The sequence below is a fragment of the Myiozetetes cayanensis genome, unplaced genomic scaffold (assembly GCF_022539395.1).
Source record: "Myiozetetes cayanensis isolate MyiCay16 unplaced genomic scaffold, myiCay2020 scf5-8, whole genome shotgun sequence".
NCBI classification, from domain to species: Eukaryota; Metazoa; Chordata; class Aves; order Passeriformes; family Tyrannidae; genus Myiozetetes; species Myiozetetes cayanensis.
The window spans coordinates 82,549,038-82,574,811 of NW_026087742.1; the positions used below are offsets into that span (position 1 = coordinate 82,549,038).

At 39.8% G+C, this 25,774-nt stretch overlaps 1 protein-coding gene across 3 annotated transcripts; it reads left to right on the forward strand.

The window, feature by feature from the left end:
• Window positions 1–392: 392 nt before the first annotated feature.
• ASMTL (acetylserotonin O-methyltransferase like) lies at window positions 393–24,507 on the forward strand. 3 transcript variants are annotated; one of them, XM_050332733.1, is made up of 13 exons: window positions 393–552; window positions 1,547–1,678; window positions 3,418–3,465; window positions 4,073–4,137; window positions 6,522–6,583; window positions 8,595–8,703; window positions 11,818–12,250; window positions 14,071–14,233; window positions 15,905–16,089; window positions 17,757–17,886; window positions 18,675–18,818; window positions 19,362–19,484; window positions 21,092–22,275. In XM_050332733.1, the coding sequence occupies exons 1-13, from the start codon at window positions 460–462 to the stop codon at window positions 21,307–21,309; spliced, it is 1,905 nt and encodes a 634-aa protein (XP_050188690.1). In that variant the 5' UTR covers window positions 393–459; the 3' UTR covers window positions 21,310–22,275. The 3 variants fall into 3 exon arrangements, with proteins under 3 accessions (XP_050188690.1, XP_050188691.1, XP_050188692.1); XM_050332734.1 differs by lacking the exon at window positions 21,092–22,275 and adding an exon at window positions 24,215–24,507 and having other exon boundaries at window positions 394–552; XM_050332735.1 differs by lacking the exon at window positions 1,547–1,678 and having other exon boundaries at window positions 428–552.
• Window positions 24,508–25,774: the final 1,267 nt, after the last annotated feature.

A 25,774-nucleotide genomic window follows, 5' to 3' on the forward strand; every position in this document is an offset into this window, starting at 1 on the left:
CTTCACAGAAAGAGTGACTAGAAATTGGAATGGGCTGTCCAGGAAGGTGGTGGAGTCACCGTCTGGGAGGGATTTAAGGAAAAACTGGACGTGGTGTTATGCTCCACTTGACATGGTAGCGTTCGTCCACAGGTTGGACTGGATGTCCTCAGACGTATTTTCCAAACAGTTGTTTCCGTGATGCTGTGGTTTAAGCCCACGCCAGCGGGTGCGCAGCTGATGACCGGCGTAGCTGCAGCTTCCCAGGAGAACAACCCTCCCCTCACGGCGGGTCAGCCGCCGAGTAGTTCTTTACCAGCGGCGAACACCCACAGCCGCCAAGGATACGGCCCCGAGCCTCCCCTTTCGCCTTCGCTGCCCGGCCCGGCTCCGCCCCGCGGCCCGGCCTCCACATAAGGCCGCCGCCGCCTCCCCGCCCCTGCGCAGCGCGCAGCGGGAGGCCGAGGAGCGGCGGCAGCCATGGCGTTGAACCCGGTGCTGGGGAAGCTGGTCAGCAAGCGGGTGGTGCTGGCCAGCGCCTCGCCGCGCCGCCAGGAGATCCTCACCAACGTGGTGAGTGCAGCGCTCGCCCGGGCCGCGCTGTGCGGGCAGCGGCCGCCTCCAGCCCCCGGGCCGGGCCTGCGGGGCCCGCCCGCTCCCTGCTCCGTCGGATCGGGGGGAGCCGGCCGGGGGCAGCAAGGTGGCCGTGTCCTTTCCGTAAAGCACCCGTGGAACGCAAAGGAGCTCGTAACTCGTCCTTTCACACACCGCTCAGCCCCTGCGGAGGAGCGTATCGTCCTCGCTGGGCAGGCTGCGGGAGGCTTTTGAGTAGCGCTTGGGTATTACCCCTCGAATTTAGGTTGCTCGGTGTTATTTTTCTCAATAATTCTACTGAGAATTTGAATTAAAACGGAAAAAATAACTTCAAAGTGCGAATATTTGGAGAAGCGCTGAGGTTCGGGCATGTACTAAGTTATTAGAAACCTTAGGTGCCTGCTGAGTGTAGTAAATTTGCAAGTGCAACCTGGAAACAAAAAGTAGAATTTTTTTTTTTTTTGACGAAACTGTAGAGAAACCGGCTCATTTTACTTTATCACACGTATAAGGACACCTAAAGTGTGGTAAAACTCCTGTAAGACTCTGTACTGCAGTTGCACAAGTAAAGTGCTGTAGATAGACTCAATTTAAAAAAAAAAAAAATCCACTAGTAGAATACTCTGTTTATGAAGCACTTAAGATTTATACTGTTAGTTCTTACAGGAAAAGAATGATGAAATTACTAATGCAATTAGGTTCTAATAAATAAGAGTAAGATCAAATAAGCACACTGGTTTATAAGTTCTTTTTGACTGGTTTTTTGTTTGCTTTGTTTTAGGCTGTTTGCAAATAATATGTGTGTACCAAACATCGTGGTAGAAACACTGTGTTATTCCCATAGGGGTTTGCCAGGGGAGGCATATTAAAGTGGAAAGAGCAAGAAGTTGAATTTGCCACTTGGCTAATTATGCCTTATGAGCAATGTTTAATAACGAGACCAGATTGATTGCATCACTTTCCTCGGTTACAGGGCCTGAGGTTTGAGGTGGTTCCATCCTGGTTTAAGGAGACACTTGAAAAGTCATCTTTTGCAGCCCCTTTTGAGTATGCTGTGGAAACAGCAAGACAGAAGGCTCTTGAAGTAGCAAACAGAATGCATGTAGTAAGTAACTAACTATTCTGGCAAGAAGATTTTTGTCTTTAGGTGGTGTATGTTCCTGTGACTCATTTTGCACGCGCTGCTTAAGTGATCTCTAAGTCCTTTTTTTCTCCACTGAAGGTGAATGATTATTTTCCTGACATTTGTGAAATTAATGTGTCTGATCAAAATTCTCATGCCTGCAGTTCAGGCATTCCACAAACTGCAGTAGCCTGCATCTTTTGTTAGCAGCACACCTACTCTTGTTTGAGAGATAGTTCCTTTGAAAAGTCAGGTGTGTGGTTGACCTAATTCCAGGTGTTTGTTGATTGTGAAGACAGACTACGGGAAAACCCTGATGTGAATCCAGTGCTTTACTGCAGCTTTCACTGAACAGTAGTGACAACAATAGCTCAGAATTTGTGAGTATAGAGGTACCAGAAGAAAGCAGAAAAAAAGGACAAATTTTATTCTTGACAAAGAAATACTGTTTCATTTTAAGAAAGGAGAAGTTGATGTGCTTTCAGGTTCTGTAGACAAGAACCTAGTTTTCTACCCTAAATTTTATCAAAACCAGTGATGCAACTTAAACTGTCAGTGGTGTATTTGACTGATGGTCTTGACTGTGATCACTGTGTTTGAGCCACAGGGCTGTTCTGTACCCAGAACCTATTTTGAAGTCTAGCTGATTAAATCCCACAAAATTCACCATAATAATTTCTTAATAATAAAGCTTTGAAAGAGAGAGGTATGTTTGATGCTATACTGGTGGCAGGAAAGGAATATTGAACACTTTAAACTAACTGTATTGCCAGAGGTCACCATTCTTCAAAGCAAATATTGCATGATCTCCAAAGTAAATCGTTACCCAGTTTTCTGTCAACTACTTTTCAGACAATGATACAACATTAGGAGAGTGGATTTTAAACCCAACCTCACTAAATGACTTACTTTGGGCTTTCATTGCAAAACACTGTGCTGGGAACAATGCTGGTTCAGTGGATTTCAAAATACTTCTCCATACAAATTAGTACCACTAATTCCAGACATCATTAAACAATTTAAAGCACATCAACAGCCTTTCTGTAGAAGAACTGTCTCCCTACAAATGTTTCAGTGTAATGGTCACAGTTACAGATAGGTTTCCTATCATGATCTGTTAAATAATAACTATGTACCTTATAATGTGCAAACAAATCAAAACTCAGCTGTAAGGACAAAGGCAGTTTTAAGTCAAGAAAAAGCTACAACCAAGTTTTATATTACCCTACGTCTCATTACCAAAAAGTGGACTGTATTGTTCCCTTTTGAAAGAGATAAGTGAAGTGTAGGTGGAGAAAATGGTTTTCATTTTTCAATAGAACTTGGCTTGGAAATATGATCCTAGAGGGCTGTATTCTCTGGCTTCCATACCCTTCCATACACTGGCTTCCACAAAGGCACTTCCTTTAAAGGACTTATCTGCCACCTTGAGGATCAGGTTGACTTTTGAGAATGCCTTTGTCATTTCCTGGATACAGTTTTTCATTAGCAATGCATTTGAGCAAATTTGTGATGCGAGAATAGACTGCTCAAGCCTCACTTTCATGGCAATGTAAGTGATTGCTATTTTCCACAGAGTGCAAAAGAAGAAACTGTCTTGTTTTCAGGACAGTGTAGGGATCTCCTTGTAAACCAGTAAATTGATGTTTTCTTACTGTAAGTTTTAAAAGGTCTCTACCTATTCTGACAAATTATTATCTTCTTTCATTATGCCTTTGCAGAAGCACATGAGAACACCTGATGTTGTCATAGGAGCAGACACTATTGTGGTAAGAAGTCTTCTGTGGTTTAGCACTGTTTTATGACAAGTGTAGGAAATACTTGTATCTTTAAAAGTTTGAAAGCTGCCTTCACTGTGAAGTTATACCTGCATTATGTTGTGTCTTGGTGTTTGTGGGTGTATCTTTTTTCCCAACAAGGTAACTTTTGAAATCTTAAGAGCCAAAGGCCTTGCTGCTGGTTTTGCAGACACTAGTACTGCATAAGTATTGCCTTGGATCCTCTAATATGTAATAGAAATCATGTTCTCAGGCAACTGATGGCTGTCAAAGTCCAGATCATGTGAACTGTTCAGTGTTGTGCCTTATAGAAGGCATCTCCATACCTGTCATCTCCACAGAGATGGTGCATGGTTAAGAACAGAAATAGTTGGATTGACCTTTTGTTGAGAGCTGCCGCCACTGGAGGGGGTAGAGTGTGACACTCATTATGTCCTTGACCCTAAATTACCTGTTCTACCAAAATATCTGTGCTTCTCGCTCTACTCAGTAGACTCATGTTTGAAGCCCTGACTGAAACCATGGTTTAAATGTAATTTCTGACCTCAGTTTCTGAAAAGTAGTAAAAAGCAGCACACTCACTGTCTTTCTGTTTTAGTCTGTGGATGAGCAGATCCTGGAGAAACCTGTTGATAAGCAAGATGCCTATAGGATGCTGTCAAGGTCTGTAATTTTAAGTAAGATTCCAAATCTGTATATTAAGCTGTTTTCAAAGGAGCTTTACAGATTCCTTGATGTATATGAGAATCTCCATGGACACAAATTTTTCAGTGATTTTTAAACAGAGTAAACCAGTTCTTCCACTGGAAAAGTTAGACCTGCTTTTATGTTACCTACGGCTGCTTGCTCTTGCCCCTTCACCTTAGGAAGCTGATCAGAGACATAATGAACTGGTTTGTTTTCACTTGGATTGATTTTCAGAATCACTTACCACAAGACTATGTGTGCTTCAGCTGGTACAGGATGGGGAGATAGGGAGAGAAATCACAGTGGGAAAGAGGACGGATCCATCATAGCAGTGGTTTGAGGCTTGAGATTTAATGGAATAACCATATCATATGTTGGGTTGGAAGGGACCTTAAAGATCATCTAGTTCCAACCCCCCTGACGTGGGCAGGGACACCTTTCACCAGACCAGGTTGCTCAGAGTTCCATCCAGCCTGGCTTTGAGCACTTCCAGATAGGGGCAGCCACAACTTCTCTGGGCAACCTGTTCCAGTTCCTCACCACCCTCATAGCATAGAAATTCCTCCTAATGTATAATCTAAACCTACTCTTAGTTTGAATCTACTCCCTCTTGTCCTGTCACTACAGGCTCTAGTAAGAAGTCCCTCTCCATCTTTCTTATAGTCTACCTTCGAGTACCAGAAGGCTGCAATTAGTATTGCACGTACAGGATCATATGAGTACAGGGACACTTGCTTTAAATTGTGTAGTTTAACTGAGGAGGAAAAATCTACTTCCATCAGTGCTCTCCATAGTTGGCAGGCTGGTTGGGTGTTTTTGAGGTTTCTGCACTTTTCCTACTACAAGCTTAATGTTGTATTATAGCACCTTTTTTTTAAAAAAAAAGAAACACTAACTAAATAGCTTTAGTCACCTCCTTTCTGAAGGATGAGATGTGAGGAATCCTCACATCATGCTTCTGTTTTACTGAGGAGTAGAGGAAGAAAAGGTGCACTGCTTGTTTCATCAGTTCACACTATAACTCAGACATCTAAAAGTGAATAGAAGTGGCTTGCTGGTTTTTTGAGTTTTGTTGTGTAAGTGTGTATAGATTTTTAAAATTTTTTTTCATTGTTGAATGTTTGATCCTTTGTGCCATGTTTCAAACTTAAAAGTAGTTTTTTAAAACAGAGAAGGGCTAGCAACCTGTGTCATTAGTAGAAGATTGACAAAGGAGTCTTGTCTGGGAAGAGATTTTTCACAACTGTTTTTGCTTGAAATTAGCCATGTCCAGGTAGTTCAAAAATTGTTTGTTTGTTTGTTTTTCTCCAGAGCCTAATCTACTTCTACCATATGCAAATGTTTTGGATTTTGTTTTTTTTTTTTTGTAAGTTTGGGTCAATCAATATGAAATGCATGTAATATTTAGCTTTTTAGAACTCCAGGAAGAATGCAGACAATATGATACATCTTTGCATATATCCAAGGTGTCAGATGAAAATTTACACACACTGTTTCATCTTACAATTCAGTGTGGAATCTTTGGGGGACAGGAAGAGTGTGAGATGCTACTGATCACATCCAAAAATATCCCGGCTAATCATTGAGGCTATTCCTTAAACAGTCTCTTCAAAGATTCACGTTCTCTTGCTATTTATTATACTTCTATTGCTGACACAGTAGATTAGTGAAGTCCTCAAAACTAATCAGCCACAGTGTGGCACTCCAGAGCCACTACAAGAGGGAGTGAGGGGTAAGGGAATTTGGGTTCTCTTCCTCTCCTCGCTGGCTTGCCATGGGATCTCTGGGGGCAAGTCTGGATGAAATGAGAACATATGCTCTAGTTCCCTATCACTTGCTTAGTCTAAGTTGCATCATCTGGGTATTTACTGCCAGCTTTCAGTGAAGATGGCTGTAAAAGTAGTATTTGTGTCAACTGGTCTTTTCCAATGCATTTGATATAGTCACTTTCCTGATGCACAGTGAATAAACTGATACCATGGACTACTTTTCCAGTACAGTACAAGTGATATTTTAGAGACTCGAAATAACTGAAGCTTTTGATAGTGGTTTGTTCGTGTTTTTTGGGGTTTTTTTTGGTTGTTTTTGTTTGGTTGGTTGGTTGGTTGGTTTTTTTGGTGTTGTTGTTGTTGTTGTTTTGGTTTGTTTTTTTGTTTTGGTTGGTTGGTTGGTTTGGTTTGTTTTGCTAATGTCTTTTCACCTAGATTGAAATGATTAAAATAAAATCTCTTTGTTTAGGATGCATGTCAGACCCATCGAGTGATATATTAGCATAGTGGTCTGTTTCTCAGGCTGTAGCAATATAATCACGTAGAATATTTCATAAGACTGTTGCTTAATGCACATCTTTTTCCTGACAGGTTGAATGGGAAAGAGCACAGTGTCTTCACAGGAGTGGCTATTATACATTGCTGCAGTAAAGGTATGTGTGCTCATTTTATTAAAACTCAGTATTTGCATTAGAAGTTATTCTCTAAATGACTCGTACAATTGGAAAAAAAAAGGATGAAAATGCTTCATATACAATCTGAATTGGTTTTCTACTCAAGAATTACCTTATCAAAATATAAATTAAAACCTCCCCACAAAAGCCAATCTTCTTGCTGTATTGAGCTTTCACATAGGAAGGAGGATTACAAAATACTATAGACATCAGAAATACTGTCTCTGAAAGCTATGAGACTAATTGAAAGACCAGTGTAAATTGTGGGAATATTCTAAATGAAATTCAAGTAAGGCACTACCAAGTGTGGTGGGACTGTGTTCTCTTTACACTGACTGATGAATACAAGTGGTTGCTGTATCTATAGTTACTTCAGTTTTCAGTAAATAAGGGAAACTTCAGAGCCATTTTTAGGGCATGAGTAGAGTACTGGTTTAATGACTCAGACTGTTGAGGAACTGTAGGGAGCAGTACATCAGTGTTCTTTATCAGAAAATTTATAGAATAAACAAGTGTTTTTATGTGAACTGTACCACTAATATAATTTGAGGAGGATTTGGGAAGCACTGTCTAATAATTATGCCAATATTCCTTTTGGAGAGCTTTTTCAGGGATCATTATTCTGACATTTCACTAACATAGTCTTTCTGAAGATAAATTATTTACAGTTTTTAGTATTTTCTGGAGTGATTGCTCTTAACTCTTGTAAAATACAAATAAAATCAGTTACCCAGTACCCTTACTAATATACTAGTACAGTAGAAAGAGAGCTGCTGCAAAAGAAATAAAATACATTATCAAGGGGTTCCTGGGAACAATCCAGCAACAGTATTACCTTTAATTGCTTATTGTAGGAAGGAAGTTAAAGTGCACACAACTGTAGTACTAATGCTATAACAGCACATCTCATTTGACGTTTGCAAATTTAACCCTCATCATATTCAGATGAATGAAAATACTGTAAATCTGCATATTCCCAAAGTGATGCAATCAGTGAAAGGATTTTCTAGAATACATTTTTAGTTTTAGTTTATAGTTAAAATGCTTTTGTTAAGTATTTTGAGCTGATTGGAGTTTTTCATCAATACTGAAAGATGTAGTAATCTCTCTTCACATGCAACAATTTTCTTATTTCATCTGGTTTTTCTTATTTCATAAATGTTTGGGGTTTTTTTCCACATTAGAACTTGGTTAGTATTCTCCCCTTGTTCTGTACTGTGGATCTTTCATACTCCTCAAGAATTTCCAACCCTGTGAAGACAATAGTAACAGTAACTAGGCTTTATCACTGTAGCTTTATCACTTGGGTGTTTTTAGAGAAGAGCAGAGAGAACTAGTGACACTCATTTGTGCAAGGCTGTTTCCTTTTGAATGTGTTTTGGAAAAGCCTTCTCCTGGAAGGATACCAGATTCAGTGTACCAGGTGCAGCAGGGTCCATACCTGTGTGTGCAGTTCTTCACTGCACCTTCCCTCAACCACTTCTAGATACAGAGGTCTGAAATAATCTTGTCATTTCTTGAGAGATGATAGGAAAATGTCAGTGGTGGTTGTTGATGGGATTGCTGGATGCTTGAGTCTGCAGTGCAGGTGCAGCTGCACATTCCCACTTTTATGACAGCTACATATTGAACTATGATGTGTTGTTAAGAGTTCTTTGGCAACAGTCATAAAGTTGCAAGTACCCACTACCAGATGTGTGTGCCAGCAGTCCATAAATTGCTCTGTATAAGCATTATTAAAGAACACATCCCATACAGGGAGAGCAATCTTTTAGCCCCAAGACAGGGCTGCAGAGCTTGGAAATGCAAGCTTTTACTGATTTGGGGAAGTTATGAGTCCACTGTCCCTCAAGAATGTTATTAGTCATGTCATACATTTGTGTAGTATCTTTAATTTTTTTCCCCAAGCAAAATTGTCAAATGATTACCAAATAAAACTTAGATGTTATGCTCTCTAAATTACAATTCCTGTTTCTTTTCTTTTCTGTAGATGATAAGCTAGAGATGGAAATCACTGATTTCTATGAAGAGACTAAAGTAAAATTTTCTGAGCTGTCTGAAGAGCTCCTATGGGAGTACATTCATAGTGGGGAGCCAATGTAAGTAAGACCCTGATGCTGTCACAAAACATTTGAGAATAGGTCTTAGGGTATGTTATTAAGCCACCAGCATAAAGTGTTTTGTCCTGTGAAAAATTACTGTATGTGTACGATAAATGATAGCATGGGTGATGGAAGGTGAGTGTTCTCTTTGTTCTTCTCTAGAACTGTCACTTCTCCAGGGAAAATGAGAACTTTTCAAACCTTAATGAATTTGAGAAGCAAAGGCTGGAAATACTCTGGATTAGAGCAAGCACTCATGCAATATACAATTACTTCTCTGTTAGCAGAGGCATTCAGGGATCTTCAGTACCTGAGATAACACAACTTATGTATCTTCCTAAGCCATAATTGTCCTTTAGCTTGTGTTGCTGCTACCCTTATAATATACTAGTTACTTATATATGTATACAACTTATGTGAAGACAATATACTAGACAACAGTGATTCCACGGAAGAAACAGGATGAGAAGAGAATGCCTAACTACTACTCTGAAGATGAAGTTGACTAGATTGCTAAAAAAAAATTAAAAAAGAGACAGAAAAGTACTTGCTTGGAGACAACAAGGGAATGTTTGTGACTTTAAGGAATTTGCCTTTCCATTGTGATAGCTGAAGCCTAGTGAAGGTGTAATTAGCATGATGAACTGCATGTCAGGTGATCTGAGATGATCTTTAGTCTCTGTATTTTGAATTGTGACCATGTAAGGATATAAACTGTAGTGGTTTTTAAACTCATTTGTGCTATAAAACAATACAGTTGTGTTTTACTGGGGAAAGAGAAACCAGTGTAGACTTGGCTTTATTTTAGTGCTTATTTGTAAATGAGCATACTTTCTGAGCATGGAGGGGTCTCAGCTTATTGAATAGATGCAAAATTGGATTATGCAGAGAAGAATGTTTTGGCAAGACTACAGCTTGTAACAGAAACTCCTGGGTAGGTTTTTGAAAGGAGATCTTTAGCATGCAGCACATCATAAAGTAGTAGTTCAAAACAGAAATGACCATAGATTTTTAGAAAGAATGTCGGGTTGAAAGTTATTTTGGAATATTCTTACTAATTTCTCTGGAAGAAAAAGTACTTCAGCTGTGCTTTGCTGCAACCAAATGGCTCATGAGCAGCACTGGGTCATTCTGTTAATTCTGCTAAAAAGGGGGTGTGACAGCAAGGGTTTCCCAAGGACCAAAGGTTCGGAGAATATATTTCATTACTCTCTGAGGCAGAAGACAATTGATCTTAGTTTACAAAATCAAGAGAATAGGAAGCATTTGTTCTGACTCTGAAGGAACTGCTAAATTTAGTGTCTTCTTGAATCTTTTATCTTTTCTGGCTCACTGTGGCTGGACCATAGCAATCCTCACTGTTTTAGGCTTGTGTAATGAGTAGACTTAGTTTCTGCCAGCCTCTTTGACCCAGCTTTTTATTTTGTAATCTTTCCCTTATGAACAGCTTTCTCTCCTCACAACTTCCAGTGTGAGGATCCTGTGTGTTTTTTGGTAGCTCTTCTACTGATGGCAGTGAAACCAAAGAACTGCACTCTGGGAAAGAGGTGATTACAGAGGGTGGAACTCTGCAATTTCAGACTTAACTTTGAAGTAATAAAATGTAGAATGTAAATGTCCTATTCAGGATCCAATGCCAGAATATAAAGTTCTGTGGAAAAATAAATAATATGTGGTCAATTGTGTTAATGGTCTTGCTGGGATATGATACCACTGCTTTTGATGGTCACAATGTTTTTTGCCTCCCTGTGAGCATATACCAAAATGACTTCACCCTACCAGTCTGTAATTTCATTTAAAAATGACAAGACATTTTAGCCATTATAGTGTTCCTAATTTAGTTGGTGTAAGTCTTAAGAATGTTATAAAAGAGTAATTTAAACAATGACAAACCTATACTGCTTAAAATGCAAAATAAAAGGAAAATCCCTGTTTCCCAATTTATAGCAATTCAAAAATCCCATTGGCTGGGATACAGATTCCTCTGTTTCTTTTAGGAGACTATTAGAAAGGGAATCTGGAAATCTAAAAATGTAAAGAGCTGTTTCTGATCAAATCTAAGATGAAAAATTTGCAGTTATCCTTTGTGTAGTAACCTCCTTTCACAATCACTTTGTGTAATTCCATGCTACCTTAAGTTAATAGATCCGAGACTGACTGACCTTTGGTTTCAAAGCTTGCTGACGTAAGCTTTCAGATCCTGCTGTTATGTAGGAAACATGCTTTTAATTGCCTTCTTCCTTCTTTGCAAATAGTAAAATTGTTGGGTCTATTGCAGCTTATCTGCCTGGATGTATTTCCATTCCACACTGTGGAATGTGCATAATTACACCTAAAGACAAACAAGATTTCGAAGGTTACTTCCTGTGCACGTACATTCCTATGCCAAATTATCAGCATTACCATGACATCTAAGAGCACAGTGTTGTGAACCACAATTCCACTTGTATCTTGGATGGTTGTGCAGGAGTTGGATAGGGCTGAATGGAACGTAGTGGAATTTGTTGTGAAGGAGCAATCTATTCAAACAAAGTCCTGTCTTCCCGATCTCTCATTTGAGAACTGCAAGATGCGTTTTATAGTCATTTTAGTTCTAAGATGCCATCTTCGTTGTGAGCTCCTTTGGGACCTAACATATTCCTTTAAAGGCTTTTCAGCCTTGTGGAGTAGGGTGAGGGTCAGCATGCATCCTGAGTGACCCAGTGGCAGTGTTGGTCTCAGTGACTCTTGCTGTTACCTTTTTGGTAGCCAGGCCTTGGGGAATGCTGGGTAACCTGTGGCAATACAATCTGACTGCAGTCAGCTGGTGTTACCTCCTGCTTAGGTGACTGTGGCGTTTGGGCTGTCTGAAGCATAAAGACCTTTGGGTATTCTCCCTTAGCACAAATACTGGTCCTTATATTTATCTTGTGATTTATAAATTGAAGTGTTGAGCCTAGCTAGTAGACTTAATCTACCTCTAACTTGAGTACAGTATTATATGTAATATAGTTATATATTACATAATCTTTATTCCAACTTCTGCAGTAGTGGTGGATTTTTTGTGTTCTGTGATACCTTTGCTCTTAATCCTAATTAGATATATGGTTGGTTTTGCTTTCTCTTCCCCAGGGACAAGGCAGGTGGATATGGTATCCAGGCCCTTGGTGGAATGTTAGTTGAGTATGTCCATGGAGACTTCCTGAATGTGGTGGGATTTCCTCTGAATCACTTCTGCAAAAAGCTAGCAGAATTGTACTATCCGCCCTCTAAGCATAATGTACAACATAAAAAGTATGACTCTGTCCCTTCTGTGGACACTTTTGAGAACCTAAGTGATGGAGAAAGTGAATCTTCAAATTTCACAGAGCACAAAGGTGCCAGTAAGTTGGATGGTGCCAGCAGTGGAATGCATTCCTCAGGAGCTGTTTACACTTCTGAAAACAGTTCTGGTGTCAGAACTGGTTTTACAGTACCTTTGGAAAATCAGAATGGAGTGTCACAAAGAGCCCCAGAAGTTCCATCTAAAATTCTTGAGCTGGTGGATGGTTTCAGGGCTTCAAAGGTAAGGGAAAAAATAAAACTACTCATTACATTGCTGTCTGATACAATTGTTTCATTGGGCTTCAATATGTATCAGGTAATATGAAATACTTGAGCTGGGGTAAGAATGTATTAATAATTAGAAAAAAAGGACCACTGAAGTTCTAGAGAGTCTGATAGCTGAAATGTTGTTGTGTGGGGGTTTTGTATTTGCTTTTATCTGTTCTGTCTGTTGTATGAAATTTCAGTTACCCATTTGAAAATTTTCTCTCTTGAGCTGAGAGGGAAAAGAAGTTTTTTTTGTTTGTTTTGGGTTTTTTTTTGTTTTTGTTTTTAACTGATAAGAAGAGCACAACCAAGCTGGAATTTATGTACTCTGCAAAGACAGCTTTTAATACACCTAACTTACCTGACTTAAAACTGTGATAAGAATTGTATATATTATATTTTCTTTCTGACTTGTAATGCTTGCCGTTAGAATTCTGCGGAAGATCTTAATTTTTTTTATTGCCTCTTAAGAATATTATTTTTTAACAACCTATTTCATGTTCCAGATGCGTTTAACTGATAATGTCTGTGCTATATCTGATAGTAGCATGGTTGTAAGAGCTCAAGAACAAAGTCACATGCTTTATGTAGCAGCCAAGTATGATGAGAAGTGTGTAGCTGGATGCTTTAAGTACCCCAGGTTCTCTACTCAGAGTTTCAGTGTAGTGAAGACAATAGTGAAGAAGAGGAAGAAGAAATGACAAATGATCATTCTAATAGATCACTGATCTCCATCAAGTCACCTGTGTTTTAGGAAAAGGTGGAAAAAAAAAGTGCTAAAGTGTTGTTGAAATGCAAACTTGAAACTATATTTGAACTAAACTATAACTCAAACTTGAAACTATAACTCAAACTAAATTTGTTATAAAGATATAACGAATTTGAGGGGTAACAGAGGGAAGTTAATCGTTTTCTCCATCCAATTTTTATTAAGCAGAAGGTCAATCCATTTCCTTCATTACCATTAATTTTTAAGTACATTATAGTTGCTTGTAGTTGCAAAGAAATGCATTCTGCAATTGCTGTGTGCCTTCACTCTTGAGCACAACATAAATTCCTTGGGTTTAGGTTTTAACTACTTCAGAATCCTGAAACTGCAAAATTGCAAATTTCAAACAAAGAGTTATATATTATTACATCTCATTAACTTTCCTCTCTGGTTTGGTTAGCATATCTTTACAAGTTCAGCTAAGGTTTTCAACTTAGACTGCTATTGCCCATGGACTTTTCTTTGCCATCAGGCACTATCTGTCCTCTCATCCCCATTCCATATGTATTGTATCCTATTAAGTTGTGATGTTGTGCAGCTGTGCTGTGAAGTTGTGGGTTTTTTTCTTAATTTTAATAAAACAAGGACCTATATTATAGCAACTGAATTTGTTACACTGTTCCAGTGAAGAGTTTCAGTTCTATATGTTTTGGGTAAATCAAATTTAATTTGATCTTTGGGTATTGGTTCATATGCTTAAGAGTGTTTGACCTTATGGAACAGTCTGGTAGATGGGGATATGCTAGATATCTGAATAAAGAAGTGATCTTCATACAAAATCTTTAGGTTGCATCTCAGAATATTTTGAGCTCCCTTCTCTCCTAAACACTTCTGCTAAAAAAATCTATTATCAGCTAAGATACTGAAACCCCCTGAGAGGTAAAGAAGCAATTTTTAGGAGTTTGTTAAACTGTGTTGCACTTTAAGAACAGTAGTTGCATAGAATAATTGTCAGCAGATTCTTTTGTTTCTTGGTTGTGATCTTTTAAACTCAACACACTATAACAATTTTTACCTACATGTAGGCTCTGTTTGTAGCCTCTAAGCTGAAGATGTTTGATCATCTGAAACATAAAGGTCCAATGAAGGCTGTGGATATTGCGAATGAGATTGGAACCTCTGTGTGTGGAACAGAAAGACTCCTTGATGCATGTGCTGCTCTTGGATTGCTGGAGAAGACACCACAAGGTGACTAATTTATCCTCCCTGCAACTGCATATAACTGAAAGACTATAGGACCAGAAGAGATGCTCTGAAGGTTACAGATCTAACTTGATACTGTAGGTAATTTGGATTTGGGGAAAAGGGGAATCGATGTTGCTCCTTTGCTTTCATTATTAGTAGCTGGAATTGGTCCATGTTGGGGCAGGCTTTATGCAACAAACACATTCAGGTGTCCTTTGTGGAAACCTTAGATTGTGTTTGTTCTCTGGACATAGGAAAGATTATATGGACAGTTCCAGTGAACAGTGTAATAGCTCAGATGTGTCATCTGCACTTGGGTCACAACAACTCCTTGCAGTAGTATAGGCTGGGGGAAGAGTGGCTGGAAAGCTGCCCAGTGGAAAAAGAGCTGGGAGTGCTGGTCAACAGCAGATGGATATGAGCCAGCAGTGTGCCCAGGTGGCCAAGAAGGCCAGTGGGGTCCTGGCTTGTATCAGAAATAGTGTGGCCAGCAGGACCAGGGCAGGGATCATCCCCTTGAATCAGCACTGGTGAGGCTGCACCACAAATCCTGTGTTCACTTCTGAGCCCGTCATGACAAGAAGGACACTGAGGTGCTGGAGTGTGTGGAGTTGTTTAGCCTGGAGAAAAGGAGGCTTAGAGGAGGCCCTATCACTATCTCCAAACACCTGAAAAGAGATTGTAGTGAGGTCGGAGTTGGTCTTTTCTCACAAGTAACAACAGGATAAGAGAAAATGGCCTCAAATTGTGCTGGAAGAGATTTAGATTGAATATTAGGAAAAATTTATTCTCTGAAAGAGTTGTCAAGCATTGGAACAGGCTGCCCAGGGAAGTGGTTGAGTCACCACCCCTGGAGATATTTAAAAGGCATGTAGATGTGGCACTTGAGGACATAGTTTAGTGGTGGATTTGACAGTGCTGGGTTAAAGGTTGGACTTGATAATCTTAGAAGCACTTTGGCGGAAAAGACTTTTATGTTTCTATCTAAAGTAATGGTCAAATTCCGTTCCCTGCCGCAGCAGTGCAGTCAGCCTTCAGCAGAGAATCAGGATTTTAATGAGAGCTCTGGAATGTGTCCCTTCATGAACAACAACCTAAATTTTAGTTCCCCTAACTGTAATAGTCCTTGAAAGTTTGTGTAGGTGAGGGAGTCAGCATTATGAGTAACTTTTTCAGTCCACACTATGTATTTCTAAGTTTCCATATATGTCATTTACATAGTAAGATTTGAAATGGTTGAGTGCCAAGAAAAGGAAACAAAGCAGTCTTTAACTCTGTTAGAGGTCAAGACAAAGGCAAAACATACTGGAGAAAGCTTGAATTTAGGGAAGAAGCCATAATCTAAACAAAAATGCAGTCAAGCATGACGAACTTCTAACACTCTCCCTTGAATATTAGGTATCTGAGGTCCTCAGATTTAAATAAAAATAATAATTTAGTGCATATCTGTATTTTCCAGTATCTAAATTCTTTTTAGGAACTAAGTACTTGCTCCTTTCAGAATGACAAGAGCTTAGGAATTCTTTACTTTCTGTGCAAAGTTTCTATAAATAGGTCATAAGATCAGGATTTGCTAGCTATTTAACAGCTATGCAGGAAAACATGCCTTCAGATTTTAAGTGACAGTCGTAAGTACTGAAATAAAGCTGGTTACAATTGTTTTCTTCCCATAAGGTTACAGTAATACAGACTCAGCAAATACCTTCCTGACCTCAGATGGTGAATACTCACTTCATGGCTACATTATGCACTCTAATGATCATCTTTGGCCTCTCTTTACAAACTTGGAGTCTGCTGTCAAAGAAGGCAGCAGGCAGAACCATCGAGCCTTTGGAAAGAAATCAGAGGATTTATTTAAGGTAATAAAAACTCTCATTAGTATCAAAGCCAGCTGTGAGGAGCCCAGAACTGATCTAGGGGCAAATGAAGACTGTGCTGTCTAAGGAAGTTCGTCAGTCTTAGAAGTGGTAGAAACACAGTGCAACTCATGAGTCCCAGGCTTCTGTTCCCTTCAACTTTAGGCTATGAAGTGGTAGAGCAGTTATAGCACATACTGGGAAATTTGAGCGCTGACAGAAATTCTGTCTGAAGTGTTGCCCATCCCACAGACACACTCACAGAACAGCCTCTAGTCCTGTTTAATTTACATTTGTGTCCCTTTTATAAAACCAATTAGTACTTTGTCACACATGCACTCCTTCCATATTGGATGCCTGTCAGTTGATACTGATGTGTATCCCATTTAGGCTGTTCTGACTGTGTAGTCAAAGCTGTTTTCTGTCCATGCAGTGCAGAAGGGATCTAATCTCCTTTATGGTGATTTGTAGTTTTGTATATGCTTCAAGCTGCTGTATGTTGCTGATAAAATTGTAATCCTTTCCACCAACTGTTTCCATCTCTCTTGTATTCCTTTTCCAACACTAGCCCAGGTGGATGTGTTCAGACTGGAGAATGACTTAGTGTTATAATTAGCCTAACTTGTCAGTTACCCATCTGGTGAAGCAGGTGGAGAGGCATAAATATTTGTGCCTGTTTAAGGAGAGAGCTGGTAGTGTGAGCAGGAGAATATCAGGAGTTCATCTCTGACAGCAGTCCTGGCTTAAATTGTGTACCTCAGAGTACATCCTGAAGTTCTTTGAATTTGTATTTAACTTCTAGATGGTGATGAAACCAGTCTCCTAAAGATGTCTACATTCCTCATGTACAATTGATGGAAGTAAATAAGAGCTTTTGGAGACTTAGGAAGGTCTTGTTAACCTAATGTTAGTATTTAGATTACTGGTGGACAGAAAGTCCTCTAGGAATCATTCAAAAGGTCCTTTAAAGGGAGTTAATATACTTTGCATTACGATAGCTGCTGGATCTCATCCTTTGTTACACACCTGGATTGCCAACTTGCCTTCACTTGCGTGATGCTTGTGACCAGCCTGGACCTGGGCTCCTATGTGTACAGGATAGCATGTCTGAGCAGAAATACAAGAGCTGCCACAGCCTGGAGATTCTTGTATTTCATTGTAGCCACAAAACCAGCTGGAAGTGGTGAAATCTGTATGAAAGTGAGACATAAAGGGATTCATGCATATGTATCATGTAACAAGACTTTGGTACTGAATGCTTGCTTCTTCCCTAATTAAAACAAAACAAAACAAAACAAAAAAAACCAACAACAACAAAAACCCCAAACAACAAAACAAAACAACAAAAAAAACCCCACCAAACCAAACACCAAACAAAAAAAAATTGTATGATCTTTAATGTTTCTGATTTACGTTATAGTCCAAGACAAGTTTGTCTGGTGAGACACACTGCAAAAGATGTCTGTGATCAGAATTCTTGAGGGGATGCAAAAATCTGCTTTTCACTACAGTAAAATAACAAAGGACTTTCATGAACAACTATTCAGTGGCACTTTTAACTGATCTTTATTTTCAGAATTCTAATGTTCACAGTGTGCACCTACTGTCTTGGTTGTAGATAGTTTTAGATAAACAATGAAAATCAATTTCAGGTTTTTTTGCCTTTTTAGGACTATTATCACAGCCAGGAGGGAAAGCAACGTTTTATGGCTGCCATGCACAGCATTGCTCGCCTGACAGCAAGAGACGTGGCTACAGCATTTGATCTTTCACGGTTTAAATCTGCTTGTGATTTAGGAGGTATTGCTTGTAATTGAACTCGTATACAAATTAAAAGGAAAAGCTTGATTTCAGTTCTGCATTTTATTACTTAAAACATACTTATAGTATTTTTTACTAGAACTGCAGTAATATTAACTACTGTTATTTTCCTGGTATTGTAATGTCAGAATAAAAGAACCAAGTGCAGCTAATTGAAAGCAGAGTTACCTAAATGGTATTTGAGTAGTTTGAAATAAGTGAATGCTTGTCTCAATCAGTTACATACTGACGTGACTCAACACAGAAAAAGATCCACTGAAGGAAGAACACTTTATTTCATGCCTGGGGAGGTGGACAGCATGTCAGAGGAATTAACACAATACTGGTGCAACCTTTGCCACTTTTGCAGATACTCCAACACTTCATGATTGTTATCCTTTGCTACAGCAAAGAGCGTTTGTCAAATTTCATATATTGGTAAACACTAAATTCATATATTTGTAAATACTAAACAGTTCTAGTGCTCTTCATCAACAAATTAGAAGCCCTTGCCTTTTCATTTTTGCTCCCCCAAAAAACTCTGAGGTACTGGTATCAAAGGTCATATTAGCAATTCTGTATCATTAAGGACTCATACCTGCATTCCCCAAGCTTTAAAACATTGTTCTAACCACCAGGAGGTCTGATTGCCCATGTTTAATTGTGGAGCTGACTGTCTATCTCTAGTTCTGATTTGATGTCTCTATTTTATATACAGTCTTGTCCTTAAAAATGCCTGAAAATGCTGAGAGAAAATACTTGATTTGACTTTTTTAAACTTCTAACAGGTTGCACTGGAGCTCTGGCTCGTGAATTAGTACAAATATACCCAAATCTCAAGGTCACAGTATTTGACCTTCCAGAAGTCATTGCAAACACTTCTTACTTTCAGCCGTCAGGACAAGACACAGCTCCAGTGACATTTGTATCAGGTAAATGTAGCACATGATCTTTTGAATGATTTCTGTTATCCTGAAGCGCTGAACAGGCTCTTTTGCTGCTGCTCCAACCCCAAACATGTATCTTAGTACAAGGCACTGCAGACTCACTCACCCTAAAAGGGGACATTGTTTTTTTCAAGTTCTGTGAGGATAAAAACAAACCTGCCGTGATTGCAGAATGTGGGTAAATAGGTATGAATTAGTCATTTTTTGATTAGCACTGGGAGCAGAGGTTGCACGTCCTCAGGCATTTCATTTCTAGGCAAGATCAACATGGTGGCTGCAAAGAACTTTGTCTCCCTCCTTGCTTTAGGCTTGCCTCCATTGTTGTGTTACAGAATTCTTACCTGTGACCTGATCTTCTCTTTAACTAGACTTCCCTTATCTGCAAATCAGAGCATACCTGTACCTGTTCGTTCTTGTTACTTTCTTTACCTCTGCTGAAGCTCCTAGTTCCTCTGCAATATTTTAATTTCATTTTGTAGGAATGTATCCTGGTTTCTGTAGGAATGTACTAACTTTGCTTTCCAACAGGTGACTTCTTCAAGGATAATCTTCCAGAAGCAGATCTTTACATCCTTTCACGTGTTCTTCATGACTGGCCTGATGAAAAGATACATGTGCTGTTAAGCAAGATATCAGCTCTTTGCAGACCAGGTAAGTTTTGGGGGTTTTCTCATCTTGTGGAATTAAAGGTGGATGTTAATGTCCCTTAAATGAGTAATTATAAGTTCATATTAAAAAAACCATACTTCTCTATTCAGTCATAGTAGCCTTTGCTTGAATGTCTAGCTTTGCATTATGATAATACATACTAAGAAAAAGAAGGAAACAAAACTGCAAGTAAAACTATGTAAATAAGCTTTTACTATAGTTGCAGGCTTCACATACAACTGCATCCTCTCCTCAATCTCTGAAAGGCCCAGCCCTGTATCATCAAATAACTAAGCGTGTGCTTATTTGTAGACATGAAAATGCTCTAACTAAGGTTCCTTTAGGTTAATCAAGAAGCAGTGGCTTTGCTGTCATTTTGCTGTCTCAGTAGTGCACAGAATATGGTCAACTGGCTGGAGTTCAGTGCTGCTTTACGCACACATCCCATAAGAAGTATGTAGCCTCTTTGACTTTCTCCTACATTTGAATCATAGAATCATAGAAGGTAGTTCAAGCTGGAAGGGACCCATAAGGATCATCAAGTCTAATTCCCTGCTTCCTGCAGGACTAACTAAAATTAGATCATATGACTAAGAGCATCGTCCAAATGTTCCTTGAACTGTCAGGCTTGGTGTCATGACCACTTCCTGGGGAGCTTGTTCCAGTGCCCAGCCATGCTCTGGGTGAAGAACCTCTTCACCCAAACTGAACTTCCCCTGACGCATCTTCATTCCATTTCTTCCTGTCCTGTCAGTGGTCACCAGAGAGAGGAGATTGGCACCTCCTCCTCCACTGCCCACCTTGAGGAAGTTTTAGATAGTGATGAGGTCACCCTTCTGCCATTTCTTCTCCAGGCTGAACCAGCTACACCTTGTAAATTTTGCACTTGAGGCCCTTCACTGTCTTGATCACTCTCCTGTGGATACCGTCTAATAGTTTGTGCTTCCTAAATTGAGGCAGCCAAAACTGCACACGGTATTTGAGATGAGGCTGCACCAGTGCAGAGTAGAGTGAGGCAATCACCTGTGTAGTGATTGGCAATACTGTGTTTGATGCATCCCAGGACACAGTTGGCCCTTTGGACTGCCACAGCACACTGCTGACTCATATTCAGGCAGTATTAAAGATCAAAGGAGAAGACAGAAAGCAGAAAAGCCTGACTGCTAAGATCATCTGATTCCTTAATCCAGCTATAGCCCTAAAGTTTGTTTCAGAGGAGAACATTCAAAATAAGATCTAGGCCATAAAGTATAATCCTGATTATAAATCAAAGAAAATTGGGGGTAAGTGTATTAATCTTTTTATGCAAAGATTTGTGTATGACAGATACTTACAGGAGTTGTTTGGTTCAAATGAAAGCAAGGCTGAGTTCAAGAGCGTAGTCAGGCAGTGACATGAATTTTACTGGAGACAGTGCTCTAAACCCTCCCTTCTTTTTAACAATTACACGGTTGCTTCCAGGAATAGGTTACTGAAAGTAAAGTTCTTTCACTCATTTCCATTAAAAGATTAGCCTGAGGGACCTCTAGAACTGTCTCTGAACAAAACACTAAAAACTTGAAGCTAAAAATACTTACACTGAACCACTTTTGGTTGTTTTGGAAATGTAGGAAGTGCCTTGCTAGTGGCAGAAACTGTGCTTGATGAACAGAAGACGCACCCCTCTAGAGCTGTGCTGCAGTCCCTCAGTATGACTGAAGGCAAGCAGAGAAGTGGCTCAGAATATAAACAGCTACTGGAGAAATACAGGTTCACAGATGTACAAATTAAGATCACAGGAAACTTATTAGATGCTGTTCTGTGCTTCAGAAAGAGTCTGTCACTGTAGTATGCCCAGAAGCAAACTGGGATTTTCACCCACTTGTGCAATATCTCCATCATCAACCAACACCTGTTACCAGTTTAGGATTATTTTGACGCTTTATCTGAAGCAGAGTTATTACAAAAAGTTGGACTGCAGCTCCTGCAGAAGTGAGTTTGGTGCATTTTAAAAGGTGTCTGGGGCAGGCCAAAACTCCTCTGTATGAAATACCTTAATATCCAGTTCTTTTGGTGAGTTCTTGGGACTGTATTAAGCTTAGACTTGACATATCTGTATATCATATCAAGTTAAAACTTCACGTTTGTATTAAGCCACGTGAATACCTTAGTTTTTTGGACCTTAAAATAGAATTCTCCCTCTGCAGTGTATTCAGTGGTTATTACTCGTTTTTATCAGAAATGAAAAAAATTAATATTGTGCTATCTGTCTGAAATTGGGGATGTTACTCCCCTTTTTATCACTGTTCTGTGGGACTTCACTCAGAAACATCTTAAGGACACCCTTTTTAAGCATTCTTTCTGCAAGCAAAAGTGAAAACAGGACAAAACTCAAATGTGTTCCTACAGCAGCTATAACATCACAAAGGAACTTCAGTAGCCTCTGACCTCCAGCCACAGTATATACCCGTACAAGCTGCAATTCAGAGCTGTCCCGATTGCTTACTGTCACTTTTCAGGTTTTCTGAATATGGTCGAATGGCTGTATATGTTTTCTGTCTCATTACTTGAGATGGGTTTTAGGATTTATGTATAAAACCTCTTATGAAAATTAAAAATAAGTTTCTTCATGCTTCAGTCATTATTGGGAGAAGTATGTGCTGTACCCTATTGCTTCAACTAATTTGTCACTATTGTCACCTCTCCTAATGTTTATTTTTTTTCCTGATACTTCATTGATATTTATGTTTTCTGTTGAACATATACTTTGCAGTGGAAGCCTCTCTGGAAATTAAAGCTGTACTTTGAAACTATCTTTCTTCTTTATCAGTTGTGAGTTTCTTGCCTGTCACACTTGTACAGCAATAATCCCAATAAACCAGTTTGAAAGAGGCTGTGCCAATACTGACCCACTAACTTCAGCAAAAGAGAGAGCTGATGAGCAAGGCCAAGAGTTCCATCTGCCTGGGTGTTACTTAATCAAGAGTTACTTTGCTCTTTGAGCACTGAGTAAAGGAAAAGTGCTACAGTGATTCAAATCATTAGAAGAAACATGCCTACTACTGAGCATTACAGCTGTCCAAAATTAGGGAAGTGTCAGACTTCTGCCACACTGGGGTTTTTAATTCTTAGCAGAAGGAGTTTTTTTGAATGGAATTTTGACAGATCTCATCTGTACAGGCATTTAAAGATAAGGCCAAATATTCAACACCTGATGAAATGTAAAGTGTTGCTTTTTCATGTTGATAGGAAGCTTGCCATTAGCTTAACAGGGTTGTATACTGAGGCTCATTCCAGCAGTCAGAAGTTTCCCATCTCATATGTAGTCATAATGCTATTCTTTAAGCTGCTATAAGCTGTTTGAGTCAGAAAGTTTCAATCCTAAAGTTAGCCTGCCTATAACTGTCACAGACTTTAAACCTGTGCCCCAAAGTGCTGTGTATCTGACTGTACAATTTGAATAGAATGTTCTTGGTTACCACACAGCCTCAGTGTACTTTATGATTAAAGCACAACACTCCATACACATTAGGCATTAGTCCCTGGGGCATGGTGTCTGTGGTGCACTGTCAGGATAATTAAGCATTAGAGCAGGTAGCCCAGAGAGGCTGTGGAATTTCTGTCCTTGGAGGCTTCAGGGTGTGAGAACAAAGCCCTGAACCAGCTGAACTGACTGTAGCGCTGCCCTGCTTGGAGTGGGAGATTGGACTGGAGGTCTCCTGCAGTCTGTTTCAGTCTGAGATGTTCTATAATAATTTGATGTAGCCCAGTCACCTGAGGGAACTATAAGCTCATCTTCTCTCATTAATATCCAAAATGAGTTTTTCAGTTGCTGTGGAGAAAGCTGGTATCTTTTGCTGACTGGTAGAAGGGGTGGATTTAATGGTCTAACACTGAAAATATTTCTTAAGCAATACACATAACTGAGGGAGATTTTCAAGACATGAAGAATGAGGGGGTTAAGTTTTGAACCTTCTTGTCAATTGTTAAATATCTGAGGTGTGTGAGTAGGAATGGCCCTGAGGAGATTGTCTTAAAGGTCAGAAAGATATGAATGTTATGCATCACTTTTAGTAATAAAATCACTGTAAACTGCTGCTGTTTTGATCTTAGTTGGTGGCCTCCTACCCCCACTGTGCCAAAAGAAACCACCACATAAGATGCAAGGCATAAGTAAAGCAATGCTTGTTTTGTCAGTAGCCCTCTCTTGGCTTCCCTTTCCCCTCAGAAGTCTGAAAATGGAGGAAAAGACTGTGTAAACTGGATCATTTAAGTTCTATTCTCATCCTTAGGTCAGTCCCACCACAAAGAACTCAGTTCCTACAGAAATAATATACCCAGTATATTGTACAGACACATTGACTTCTCTGTTTCTATAATGTTCGCCGTCCACTGCTTTGTCTGCTTGTCACCATTTCAGTATGAATGTGAAACAGCAGTATATCCCAAAGAGAAGCAACTTGATTCCTGTCTTACTGTTTTCCATAACCATCGTGCCACGTCTCCAGAAGTCATCCACTTTTCCCCTGAAAATGGACACACAGCTTTGACTTGTGTGTGATCACTCCATACTGTGAAAGGGAATTTCCTGGGGTTTGTGAGAGGAGTGGATAATTAATGTAATAGTAGAGCAAATCCATAAATGATAAAGGAAGTCACCCATGTCTTGTAGTTTGCATCCCTACATATGGTAGCAGAAATTTTTCTACTTGATAATAGATTAGAACTGTTCTGTGTGTTTGTTTTTAAATTAGGCTGTGCAGTTTTGCTGGCTGAAATGGTGTTGGATGATGAGAAGAAGAACAGGAGCAGAGCTCTGCTGCAGTCTTTGAACATGCTTGTGCAGACAGAGGGAAAGGAGAGAAGTGGCTCTGAATATCAAGCCTTGCTGGAACAATATGGATTCACAAATGTCAAAATCAGAATTACAGGAAATTTGTTAGACGTCATTCTCTGTGTTAAGACCTAGAAAAAAATGTTTGATGTTTTGTAATTATGCAAATACATTCAACCCCTATCAATGTCATAAACAAGAAATGTTATGTCAGCTTTCTGAAGGGGGGGGGAGATTGATTTATTTTTTACTTCAGTAAAATGATGCCAGAAGATTCTGGCAGTGATATTGTGGCTACACAAAACCTGTAGCACACAAATGCTGTCATCAGCCTGATGACAGTATTCACACTGCTGAGAAATCATAGTTTCTTCATACTTGGTGCAATTAGAATAATACAGTTTTTAGACCAGCACGTTGCTTTGCCCCTGTTTCAGGAGGTTAATGCTGGTAGTGTTTTAATGCTCCATCACAATTCATTTTAATATTACTTTATGTTACACCCTCTACTGTAAATAAACACTCTCTAATGAAGTCTTGAAACTGCTACTACAAAGGTGTAGTCAAGATTGGAAACAAGAACTGGAGCAGCAGCTTCTTGAGGGAGTCAAGACAATCACCAGAATCACCGAATATGCTGAGTTGGAAGGGACCCACAAGGATCATGGAGTCCAACCCTTACCCTTGCACAGCACCACCATGTGCCTGAGAGTATCGTCCAGACGCTTCTTGAACTCTTATCAGGCTTGGTGCTGTGACCACTTCCCTGGGGAGCCTGTTCCAGTGCCCAACCACCCTCTGGGTAAAGAACTTTTTCCTAATATCCAACCTAAACCTCCCCTGACACAACTTCAGGCCATTCCCTTGGGTTCTGTCACTGGTCACTGCAGAGAAGAGATCAGTGCCTGGCCCTCCTCTTCCCCTCATGAGGAAGTTGTAACTGCAGTGAGGTCTCCCTTCAGTCTCCTCCAGGCTGAACAGACCAAGTGACCTCAGACAGACCTCAGCTTCCCCTCAAGGCCCTTCACCATCTTTGTTGCCCTCCTTTGGACACTCTCTAATAGCTTAATGTCTTTTTATATTGTGCCACCCAAAACTGCACACAATATTCAAAGTGAGGCTGCCCCAGTGCAGAGCAGAGCGGGACAATCCCCTACCTTGATCAGCTGGTGATGCTTTTCCTGATGCCCCCCCAGGACACGGTTGGCCCTCCTGGCTGCCAGGACACTGCTGACTCATATTCAACTTGCCATCAGCCAGGACCCCCAAGCACAAGTTTCACCTGTGATTGTAACAAGATTATATGTGGGGACACCACATTTGATTCAAGAACATAATCCTACTCCTTATAAAAGTGGATAGCAGAATATGAGATTAGGTAAAGAGGAAAAATGGAAAATCATGGCAATAGAAAAGGATTTTCCCCAGTCAGATGCAGATGTGCTCCCAAGGTGAACAGGAGAGGGCAGCTATTGACCAA